The sequence below is a fragment of the Strigops habroptila genome, chromosome 7, assembly GCF_004027225.2.
Source record: "Strigops habroptila isolate Jane chromosome 7, bStrHab1.2.pri, whole genome shotgun sequence".
Classification (NCBI taxonomy): Eukaryota; Metazoa; Chordata; class Aves; order Psittaciformes; family Psittacidae; genus Strigops; species Strigops habroptila.
In genome coordinates this window covers 60,267,750-60,280,443 of record NC_044283.2, presented here as the reverse complement: position 1 = coordinate 60,280,443, position 12,694 = coordinate 60,267,750, and the positions used below count along the sequence as shown (strand labels likewise).

At 43.7% G+C, this 12,694-nt stretch overlaps 1 protein-coding gene across 1 annotated transcript in view; it reads right to left on the bottom strand.

Annotated features, from left to right (window-relative positions):
• The window catches only part of AFF1 (AF4/FMR2 family member 1), a 94,472-nt gene that overhangs the window by 54,500 nt on the left and 27,278 nt on the right, over positions 1–12,694 (bottom strand). Inside the window, exons 2-3 of the mRNA XM_030492946.1 lie at positions 10,385–10,505; positions 8,960–9,868 (exon numbers count right to left, since the gene is read on the bottom strand). Of these exons, the coding sequence (XP_030348806.1) occupies positions 8,960–9,868; positions 10,385–10,505 (1,030 nt within the window). The remainder of the gene's footprint in view (positions 1–8,959; positions 9,869–10,384; positions 10,506–12,694) is intronic.

Below are 12,694 nucleotides of genomic sequence, written 5' to 3'. Positions count from 1 at the left end.
AGGTACATGCAAAGGCAGCTGGGCTGACAGCAGAGCCTCTCTGGGAAACACACCCAGACCTTTTGCTCAGAGCAGGATGGACTGCCAAGATCATGTCTCACACTGTTTGCTACACCTGACAGCATGCAAAAAGAGCACTCTGTATCTAGTGACATTTATGAACCGCTTGAGCAATTGAACAATTTGGCAAGAAAATGTAACGCTGCTAACGCAATTTATAAAGAAATTAGTGTGTTGAAAAGCAGATTAAAAAGGTAGGAATATCACCTTTTCCAATTTAGAATTAAAATACTCCACCTCTTAAAACAATTAAGCACAACAGAGAACAAGAAGCAAGAGCAGTACCACCAGAATCATCATAACACACTCTGCTGTCCTAATGCAGATGATGCCTATGGAGCATCCTTAAGCTGCAAAAAGCTACTTCCGTTGTGGTTCACTGGTGTCCCACAGTGAACCTGTGAAATTCACTGTTCACTTCCGTGAGGTAAGAAAACACAAAGCATGTGCTCACCATTTCCTGTCACTCAAGTAATGCAAAGAATCAGATCAAAGAACAGAAGGTGCTCAAAATAGCATTAGGAGAGTATTAACATGAGGCCCAATGGAGGAAGACAAATCTGTGTTTTATTCCTGAAAACACACCTCTTGAAAAAGACACCAGAGGCGTATTGCCAAAATAATTCAGAGACTTCAAACAGGCAAATTCACTTTCTGAGGAAACATCTGCAGTGGCATTCAGGACCACCAGGAGGATGACCTCCAGCCTGGCACTTAGCTATGAAGTGCTGCCTCGTGGGAAGGAGTGCAACTATACAGAGGTAGCTCTTTCACCCTTCAGTAACTAGAGAAGTTAATTTACATGAGCCAGCCTGTAATTACAGGACTCACTGAAAACAGCCCTCTGGTCCCGCCAGGCCTTCCCCTTCAGCAACCTGCTCTCAGCCAGATGTGAAAGCTGGACCCAGGCAGTGCCCCCCTAGCTTCACAGGGTTCGGCTGCCTGCCTGGGTTTCACCTTCTCCCAGTGAAGCCAGCGCTGGCATCGCCCTGGCAGAGGCAGCTTAGTGCCGAGCCACATCTGTGTGGTGCACTTACCTCTGTGAACATGCCTTACTGCCTTCCTACATGGCAGGGGAGATTTCCTGTTTTCATCCATTCCCTTGTCAGCCCTAATCAGTGTCAAATAGGTTATGGTGTCCTTTGTGCTGGCGGCGGCAGCCCTGACAGGAAAGAACTTTTAATCTCTTCCCTCGCACCAAGCCATGAGAAGCTGTGAGCGCTCCCAGGCATAACTCCCTTGGCTCCTCTCCGAAAAACGCTCTCTCAAGCACACGGTTGCTTAGCAATATTTGCCTTCCCCCTGTATGGTTCAAATTGGCAACATCTGTCCCTTTGGCACTTTCCACTTGTGCAAGAAACAGCGCAGAGAGTTTCCAAAAATCTACAAACAGGTGGAGGATGTTTCGCGTGAGCTATTAGAGCTGCTTTGGCATTTTATTGCTGGTTTATTTCCAGCCTCGATAAAATGTGTGGCTTCTTCCAAAGGAAAGACACACAAGGGAAAAAGTGTCTTTCACATCCAGTGGGACTCACCCATTAAATCAAATACAAGTAGCTTTTTCTGTGTACATAATTACACCTGCATGCTATGGCTCAGTCCAGAAGAACAAAAAAACACCCAACAAACCAAAACACAGCACTGCCATATAATTCTCCCCTGTCCACTGGGATTGACTTTGACTCCCCCTAAGATACTGCATGCACATCAAGAGAGAGAAAAAAGGAAGCCAAAATCTGTATTTAAGAATGCAAAAGCTGTATGCAATCCTGACCTCGTAACCAGAAGTGTTCAGTCAAACTGCTTGTGTCTATGAAACCACCCCAAGCAGCAGTGGTCAGGGTCAGTGCCTCTGGATGTACCTGCAATACAGCTGCTACAGCCAATGAGGGGAAAAAGAAATAAAATTTATGTAAGAGCATAAAAGGTACCAACTGCTTTCACTTCTGAGAGCCAAAACGGGCCATGCAGGCCACCACAGTGACCTCCTCCTCAGAGATAAATGTCTGGCTTTACTTTTGAAACCGGCAGCGATAAGCTGTCAGTGGCTGTGTTTAAGCTCATTAACGTGCATGTCGCCTGCCACCTCTCCCTCCTTCAGTGCTTCCTTTGAAGTTGCCTTGTTGGAAGGTTTGGCTGTCATCTGCTCTTAGCCTTCTCCTCAGGCTTTCCAGATCACTTTGCTTGTTTATTAGTCATAATATTAGACAGTAACAACCATCATATTAGCAGCGTGAAATGACTCTTGTAATGCTTCTGCTGCTAATCACAACCTTCTTGGATTTTATTCATGAGGAGAACCCCACAAGCAAGGAACCCCACTTCCTTTTTCACTTGCTGTTTCTTGCCCACAATTCCTTGAGATGCAACCACACGACAACAGAGCTGCATACCAGCAGACACCACACAAGACCCATATGAACAAAGACACAGTTTCCTTGTTTCCACAGAGATTTTTAGGAGTGTCAGGCTATTACTACAAACTATCAACTATCCACACAAAAGCTTGAAAACAACCACTACAGCTTAACAAAAACAGTGAAAACCAACCAACCCCTTGCTGACACACTACCCCAGCAGCTGGTAGTTAATTTTCTCCCTTGCAAACTTACTATCCCAAATAAGCTGCATCACAAACCAGTAATGCTGATGCAACTGCAGTGTCTACTTGACAGTCAGGAAACACCGTTTCCATTCCCAAACTATTTAACAATTATTTATCTGCAGTCTACTCCCTTCACTGAATTTTGCTTTCCTTAAGTTGCTGTCGAAGCAACTAAGCTTCGCCTCCAAAGGCAGATGCTGCCTCTGCATTAAAAAGATTTGCGCAGAAAGTGTATTAGCTTAAAAAGTGAGAAATAATAGTTCCCAAAATTCTTCTAAGCCAGTTCTAGAGAAGCAGTAACATTCGTCATTCACCCAACTAAAATTAGTCTCCTTGCTATTCAGAAGTAAAAAAGCTGGCTATAATGCAACCACCTGCAAGGTGCAGTTAGATGCTTGGCTTTGAATTCAGAATACTGTTCAGGGTCAGGTAATTCATGCTGGCCTCCAGACCGGGTCCTGCTGCCAAGATTTAACTTTTCCTAAGTTTGCAAGGGGCTTTACCATCATCACCATGGGGGGAGGAAGGCAGCACAGGTTTAAGTAGTGACAGCAATGGTTAAGCCTTCAAGGTAGAAGATGGGACTCTTCTGGAAGAGCCAAAAATAATCTTTCAGAGGAAGGAAAAGAGCCTCAAGTAACTGCAGCCCCAGTGGCACATGCTACCTTCCTCTCGCTCTTGTGTACAAACTCACACAGCTGGCACTAGACAATCATGGCTTGAAAAAGAGTTAGGAAACCCGAGAGATCCAGCAAAACCATTTCTCTGACATTTTCCACACGGGCTCACAAGCCAGCATTCCTGCTGCCCTGCATTTCGAGAATATTAGCTTGATCATGTCAAGCAATCAGGAGTAATATGAGAATTTGTGTCATACAGACGTTTTGCCATTTGCTGTGTGAGACAGATGGAGCTCTACAGAGCAGCTTATAGCACTTGCTGGTTTTCCTCTCACTTCCAAACGATTGCTTCTTGCTGGACTTACCAGAGTCCACTACTAACACCGTGCTTTGAAGACAGGGTTATCTATTTCATTTTGATACCTTCTCAACAGTACTATATCTGAGCGTTTCTATGCATGTTTATTCACGCACCTTCATAAAACTTGTGGTTTAGTCCCTATAGTACAAGATGAAGGTTTGGGAAATTACTCAAACCCACAACTGCAGGGTATTAATTTTACTCAGTAACATACAGCCATTGACAGAAAACGGGTTAGTACACAAAAGAAGTAGCTGTTTACACACATAACATTTAACAAACACTGATTTTGATCTGCACAGCAATGGTAACTAAACCAGAAGAGCTCTTAAGTTCTCTGTCCATTCAGCTTGTTGGCTCCTGACTTTGCAAACTACAGAGGACCACAGGATTCTTTCCTTTTTTCCATGTTTGTTTTTTTGTTTGGTTGGGTTTTGTCCCTCCTTTTTAAACACAGCACTCTTTACAGTTGCCAATGAGAAAGGCAATGGTCTAAATGCTGTGCTGGAATCATAACTGATTCCAGTAAGGATGGCTGATCACAAGGCCTTCCTAAGAAGAAAAGAAGCAAAAAAGCCTCAACCAAAAAACCTCCCAGTGATTAATATGCTACGACAGCTCGTTTAAGCCCGAGCTTCCCACAGCAGTCTGGATGAGACACCGGCTCCTGAGTCATCTGGAAAGATGCAACACAGTTTATGGAAATTATTGCCTGACCTTATCTATCCTGCTCTTGCTTTCTGCAGGACTCACAAATCCCCACCTAACTACTCTTTCTCAGTCTCTCACTGCTTTGCAAAGTGGCGGATTTAGCAACCAAATTTGAACAAATGTTCTGCAATGGTGTCTAGAGACACTCTATGGAAAGAAGTCAGGTTTGGTGTAAGCCAAAGATCTAAAAGTCCATCCATACCTGATGGCAGAAGCTGGCAAGGACTCAACTGCTCTCTCAGAAACACTGTTTCTTGGCACCCTCTCTGTTCCCTCTTTGCCACACGCTCCAGGCAGATGCAGGATAGAATCATAGAATAGAATGCCTGGTCCTTTCCCTGCAGTGATACTCCCAATTGGGCTTCCAACCAGCAAGAACAAACACTAGCTATTGCTGGTGGCCTGGTTGCAGCACTATGCTTTTTTTGCCCCTCCTCCCTCCCCTTTAAAACAAACCAATTCCCCTATGATTTGGTATTCTGAAAAAAAGCCAAGCCCAGACCCCGGAGCCAAGCGAACAAACAAGGATCTCAAAATTTGAAAAGCCCTGCAGCTCAGAGTTGGTAGTTGAACACTGGGCCTGAGTGTACCTTCTCCAGTCATCAAAGAGGAAGATGAACAAGAGTACTTCTAATTTATGACCTCTGCAGTCTGACACATGAACTTTGAACATCAGAGTCTGGTTAAACTGAAGTAACAACACAAAATGTCCTTTTGGCTTTTGAATCAACCACCTGCTCCTTTCCCCACATGCCCCCACCCTCCAGCTTTTCCAGAGCACTCTTTGTTACAGAGACCATAAGCAAACATTTAAAAGATCTAGTAGTAACAATTGTCATTCCTGCTTGATCTGCTTCTTCAGCAGTCACACACCAACAAAAAGACAAATTTACACAATGCTTGTGGTGAAGCACGGACTCACCTTCTCCAATCACATTAGGCATAAAAGAGGGCAGCAGAAGAGACACACGTTACACCTTGTTACTTACCTCTCTGGGTGCAAAGCCGGGGCGAAGAAAGAAATAACAATAATAAAAAAGGAATACAAAGGGGAGAGGGGAAATAAAAGCCCAATCTCTCTTCTATTAATGATAATATATGATAAATTATATGAATAAATGTAATAAAGGATAATAAATATAATGTTGGTAGAAAGACAACAATTTAGCTTAATGCTAAATAGTCAGTATTCATTAGGGAAGACCAAATAACAGTGCTATATATATTTGTTAAGATTTTCATTTTTAAAGGATGCATTTTTAAAGGATGCTTTATATATTATAAAGCAATATATTTATTTCTAGTTTACAGGGCTCACCCGTCTGACCACTCTGGCCAGTAGACAAGCTTGCTTGCCACTGAGAGAAGTCAGAAGTTACTTATCTAGAATGGACTTTATTTTTGTCATCCAAGCTTCTTTCTAGGTATTCAGTCATTACTATATACTAAGCAACAATCATGTTTTAACTGGTGACTGTTCATAAATGAGGTGAACAGAACTCTACAGCAGCAATCCCATTTTGAACACAGAGATCTTTGTGTGTACCTTGAGCTTCAAGGATAATACAATTACCAGAAAGACTTCACATGTATGGGCTTCTTCATTGTTCGTTGCTGTTTTGTTTTTTTAAATGGGTTGCTTCCCAGTTTGCAGGTGAAAGAGGAGAGTCCAGTGAGGTCTCATTACATGAGATAAAAAGGAGCTACTCCCTAACATTTACAAAATTGACAGGAAAACAAAGCCAAATCTCCAGTGAGCATCAAGTGCTATACATTCCTCCAGACACTGTGCCCGACTGAGAATTTATAAACACTCTCTCTCAAACCAGCCTCACTGCTTCTTGGCCCTGCTGTCAAGCCAATTCCCTTTAAGACATCACAGTCTTTGTCAACGGAGGTAATACAAGGGTCTCTGTTGGTGCTGTGCGCTTCTAAAGACATGAAAAGAAAGAACGGCTTTAAAAGCATCTTTGTTTAGATGCTGGGGGAAGAGGTAAAACCTGGCACATTAGCTGAAGGGATACATCTAGGCTTCACGTATGCTATATTTTTAAGTCTTCTCACAGTAAATCTGGAAAGATGCCTTAAGGAGATGTTTGAAAGTAAAGTTTTTTATTTGGGGAAGGGGGGAAAGAGCTGTTCAGTTTCTTTATGTGAATGCAGAGTGAGTCACTGCACAGTTATCCACTGTGGATTAATTCACTCTGCAGTGAATCTGCTTGTCTATTCAGACTGGAAGGCTTAACTTGTCAGTGTTGCTATGAACAGAAGCTGTCAATAGTGAATTCACAGCTGCAGGTGACACATGCCTTAGAAATTCAATTAGCCAAAAAACATAAGGTAGAGGAAATAGTTTTCCTAAATGATGTCAAGACAGATGACAGGAAAAACTGTATTTGGCATGTGGCTGTTCAGTACAACTGGGGACAAGCAGTTTAAATGAAATTTGTAAAACCATGCTCCCCAGTTGCTGGAAGAGGGCAGAAGAGCAGAGTTTCTGCTCGTCTAGACCTATTCACTGTCAGGGTCAGGGGAGGGCAGGAGCCTCCCTGGAGCTCCTGTTTCACCAAAAACAAAAGGGAAGGCCAACCTTTCAGCCAAGGGACTCCCTCTACAGCCTTCCCAAGATCCTTTCTTTGGGCAGATCTTTCACCTGCAAACGTAACTCACTGGATGTTTCCTAAAAGCAAATCAGCCCAGCTCTGTTCCTCAGTCACCTCTTTTTACTGTACATCCAGCACACAGGAAATATATCCAGGGGTGCAACCACACTGTTTCTTCCTCTTCACTCTCCAGCCTTCAGCACTGAAAGACTGTATCATCAGATATAGGTTGATCATTGAAATCAAAAAGAGTAAATACTACAATGACAAGCCTGAAACAAGCAGAAATTGATGCAATGGATTTTTCACTAGAGCTTACAGAGCCGTTATCCAAAATGCTTATACACAGGACAGAGTCAGAGGTCACAGCCTAAAGATACTTACCTCAAATGAGGATCATTCCAGCATATTCACGAAAGGTTTCATCTGTCAGCTTCAAAATGGACTAAGCATATAAGGAAACCGAGGGGTTTGGTTTGTGCAGACCCATTTCTTTGTCTTGAAATCCCTTTTTATTATGTTCTTACTCTGCTACGGATCTGATAGCACTCTTGCACCAGCATGAGTAATGCTACTCGTGTTCTGGCAGCTGTAGGATTTTTATAGGCATTTGTATTCAGAGTAATGTGCTCAGTGGAAAGGGAGAAAGAAGCTTCATTCAGCATATGGCATCATAGATAATGCTGCCCTATCTAAAATCGTATAAACCCATAAATGCTCTGGGCAGTGCTGAAGGTAAGGCCCTGCACTGCTTTACTTCTCACCCAGGAGTAAAACGTCCAGTCAAGCAAATAATGAAAGGTAGACCACACTGCACTTCCTATTTTGAGGTATGATGTGCACTGCCAAGCCTACTTTGAAGCAAATAAAGTCTCTCAGCATGAAAGTATTTTCACAACTTCTCAACAATGTCATTTTGCCAATTTCCTCTCATTTTCCACAAGAAATTGCCTACGGCCCTTTGCAGCTGATCAACACCCTCTTCCACGAAAAGCAGACCGCACCCACACCCTCCCTTTTTATTACAAAGGCAAAATACAACCCGAAAACTATCTCCCTAGCTCTCCTTGCCCAACTGCCTTAGGTCTCAGCCCTTGGCAGAGAAAGGACAAGTGTAGTGACTAGAATGAAGGTATGCTCGAGCTTGCTGCCCAGGCTGCCTTCTGCTGACAAGAGCAAACACACAGCAGAGTTCTGCTCCTTTTGCTCATAGTTGGGGGACAAGAAAGAGAGTACAGTCTTTCCCTGAATGCAGAATTTTACAGGGCTTTCAGGATCTTGCTCGTGATTTAGAATTCCACTTCTGCACTAAATTGACTTAAAGAAGTTGCTCAAAAAGCATTTGATGAAGCGGGACACAGAATGGTGTCATGCTTCCCAAGGGCTAAGTCCATCTGGCAGAAATCTTCAGGATATTTTTTGTTTACATTAATACTTTCCTGAGGGTCTACAGTGAGATCTTACAAACTTACTTAGGAGAACCCTGTGGTGTTCACAGTCAATTACCCAAAACCCCAAAAAAACCCCAAACTCTTCAACCTACCAGGTGACCATAGAACTCACTGCACAATCAGCTGCCCCAGTATTCAGTGAAGATGTGAGACTTCTCACCAGCACTCAGACTGAGTACTGATGCTCCGCATGTACTAACTGCAGGTGCATCACCCCTTGACCTTCTCAGCATATCATTTCCCCCTTCTTCTTTTCAATAATCTTCACAGGCAAAGCAAAAATCATAGCAACAGAAGCAGTCTCTCTAACCATAAGGCCTGCTGCAGCCTCACTGAAAGACACAGAATCCCGGCAAGAGCTGCATTTTCACCATCCAGGTATCTCACCCAGATATTTTGGCAAAAGGCAATCTCAAGATACACCTTCTAAACACAATGATGTGTGCACAGCCATCAATGCTGCTTGTAGTCTCTGGCCTTTGGTGATGTGTCCTCCCACAGCTGAGCTTACCCTGCCAGCAAGAGAGCCCCCAAACAACGACACTCACCTTTATGGGCTCAGAAGGGATTTCCGATTTGGAGAGTTTGGCTCTGGCATTCACCTTCGAATCTGAGGATTTTTCAAAGGGTTCTCTATGGTATTCCTCCAGGAGAGGTTTGAGATCCGGTGATTCCTCTGGCGGCTGATCTTGGCCATCCATTGGTTTGACATAGGCAGTTGGTTTCTGCTGCATCGCATTGGTTTGTGATGGCAAAGCTGAGGGAAAAGTCTGAGAAGAAGGCCAACTGATGCTGTTTGGGTTAATGCCTGAGCTGTCCTGACTTTCCTCTTTCTCTGATCCTGTCCCTAGGTTCTGAAATGATTTTGTTTGACTGTAGGTCAGCTCATGACTTTTGTTGCTGTTTCCTGACTTAGAGCTGACATGCTGGTTGGAACGCTGAGGTGACAGAGGTTCCAGTGGAGAAGGCAAAGGTGTCAGAAGTGAAGAAAATGTGAAAATGGAGTAGTCCCGTTCATTAGCATGACCTTCACCAGCTGCACGCCTGTCACTGCCCTTGTGATGAAAACCTTCATAACTTTGCTTGTCAGCACAACTGCGTTCTTGACTTTGGCTCTGACTGTTGGATAAGCTGTGACTCTTGGCATGCAAACTTGGAGCTGGTTTTGTTCTTGATTGTGCCATTTCGTAGGGAGCTGAGTGGCGAGGAGGAGGAGGAGTTACAGCCGTAGGTCCCATGGGTGGTCGGTGGGTTGTGTGGTGGAATGAAGATGGTAATGTATGGCTGGTATTTTCAGGGAAGTATGGGCAACCAGGTGCTTCTTCTGGGATCAGAGGAAGAACTTCTTGAAGCCCTAGGAAATCCCTTTGGGTTCTGGCACCGATGAGCTCCTTGACCTCCTCATAATTGCCCAGCATGTTCTGAATTCGGTTTGACAAGTCATCTCCTTTATTAGTCTGCAACAGAAGAACAGAGAGGCAGAAATTGAAAAAGCATCTTAATTTCACCCCCATGTATCACCACAAGCAAAGTTATGCAAGCTCATCTTGATCCTGCATGCAGTCTCTCCAAAGCAGGTGGGACTGCTCTAGTCAGTGTTAGTTCTTCTGAGCCAAGCTTGTAGGTGTGCCTGCAGTCTTCAGGAACACTAACTAACATCAGACCCGTTTGTTTCTATCGCAGCTGCACACAGACAGGCAGCCAAGCTGCTCTTGAGCACTCTCTCTCAAACTCCCAAACTATAGGAAGCAGCCCTCAAATGAACCTGCCCAACCCAAAGACCTTACTGTGCTTGCACCATCTACAGAGCTTTAAACACATACTCTGATGAGTTTAAGTTCAGCAGATGGGAAGATGCTGGTTCTGCACCTATCATACTCGAGTCTGCCACACCGTATGCAGAAGCCACAGCTCTGCTCTTCCACTCCAACCATCTTTCCTCCTCTCCCCCCACTACACCCCCCCACCATTACCTTATAGGGTGCTGCAAAGAGGGGAGGCTTCTCAGGGAGCTTGTTTTTCTCCTGCTGAGCCTCCCTATTTCGTCTCTCTCTCTCTCGAGCACGCAGCAGGTTTCTCTCCTCATTGTACAAGCTTCAGGAAAGAGAGAAAGAAAGAATGGTTAACACTTTACACCACTGTTATCAACAAGTATCTACCTTGTGCAGAAGCAGTGTTTTTCAGACAACAGTTTATGTCCAGCATGAAAGTAATTTTGAACAGAATGCTTATAGCTGACAAATCAGTTATGTCATGTTATCGCATGGTAATATAATACATACAAGGTACAGCAAGCATCCTTCTCAGTGGTTTCTACTCTTGATCCCACACATCAAGAAAGGTGGGAAGGGAAAAACTATCCATTCACTGAATTGTGAAACACTGGTTCCAGACTCTTTTCAGTGGTGCCCAGCGACAGGACGAGGAGCAACGGTCATAAACTAAAACACAAGAAGTTTGCTTCACCTCAACATGAGGAAGAACTTCTTTACGTTGAGGGTGGCAGAGCACCGGAACAAACTGCCCACGAGGGTCGTGGCGTCCTCCTCTCTGGAGACATTCAAAACCTGTCTGGGCATGTTCTGTGTAACCTGCTCTAGGTGGCCCTGCCTTGGCGGGGGGGTGGACTAGATGATCTCCAGAGGTCCCTTCCAACCCTAATGATTCTGTGTAACTCTTCACCTGAGAGTAAAAAAGAATCTACTATTTTGAGGGTGTTGCCACTTTCGGAGATTGAACTTTGCCAGCTTTATAAACAGGCTTGAAAACTTAATCTCTACTTTAAATGGGCAGTCAGAAAGCTGCTCAACTGCCAAACCATGCAGTTGCATTTAAAGCAATCATGTAAATGTATTTAAAATGGTGGTCTCAGAAATTTGGAAAGCACCAGGTCAAATCCCCCTGTTCCTCCTCAACCACATGTGCATACACTCAATTCCACCAGCCCCACATCAAAACAGCAATAAAGCTGTGTCACGTGCACAGCAGAATAACTTCATGGAAAACCAGATCCTTTAAACTACACCACCTCTGTGAAGTACTAGTGCAAAATAGGGGAATATGTACGGACATTTGTGAAGCAGCAGCATGTAGGCACAATATGTAGATGCAGGTATTTGCCTCCTCTCCTATTTCCTCTCTACTCACAGGCATAATATGTGGATGCATGTTTTCCTCTCCTCTTTCCACTCCACTGCACAGTCTACTGCATACATACAATTCCTATATTCTTCTTAGTACAGTCAACTTCTCGAGCGTCTCAGTTTGGAAGGGAAGAGCCTTGTCTTCCCCACCAGTGACATCTTCTCAAATACCACACCAATGATCATCTACTGAAAGTCAAGCTAGAGGACTGGCTTTGCAGAAACAGTTAATCAAGAGGTCCAATTACTGCAGAAGTGGTTTCCTGACACAATGTGAGCTACGGAAAACTATGCTGTCTGATGGTAAACTTCTGTTTATGGAACTTCTGCAGCAAGGATGTACTGTGCCACTAAGACTGAAAAACATATTCAGGGTTAGACTGTGCACATTTAAAATAGTTTCTTTGTTACTGCTGAGCTGTTTCCAAACATAGCAAAACAGAAGTGTCCAGTAAGCTCTTGCGTACCTCACTTCTGCAAACAAAAGAAGGAATCACAGATCCCTGATTCAGTAAATATACACTAACAAATATAAATCCTTTGTTACAAACAACATATAAGAAGCATTTCCTCTGTGCATCTAAGGTCATTTTGCATGTGAGCAATTTCATTTATATAATCAGTTAGTTGATCATTTGCCCCGTGTGTGCCAGGAAAGCTTTGTGCTGCCAGATATGGCAGGTACCAACTGCACAAGTCAAAAACTTAAGAAGAATTATAAGGCAAACTAGAAGGAATCTTGGTTACATCTACTACTTGAAAATGTACATGCACGAATGGTTTTTTAAGTGAATGCATTTCAAGTTGACCACATTTTTTTTAATATATCTGAGTTATCTGTAAAATTTTTCCTGAATGAAACACCATTTTCCAGTCATTCCAGGAAGTGAAAAATTATTCTGTAAACGATGGTTGGACTTGATGATCTTAAAGGTCTTTTCCAACCTTGTTGATTCTATGATTCTAATTTAACCGGGATCAATAAGCTCCTCTTCCCTCACCAGTTCCCAGTCCATTTCCCCCGTGGCTGCACAAGCACTCGAGCCAGCACAGTGGAGAGAGCAAGCAGCAGTTCTTGCTTCTTGCCAGCCTCTTTGTCCTGCGGTCAGTACCTTAACAAATTATACAACTCTCTTGCAA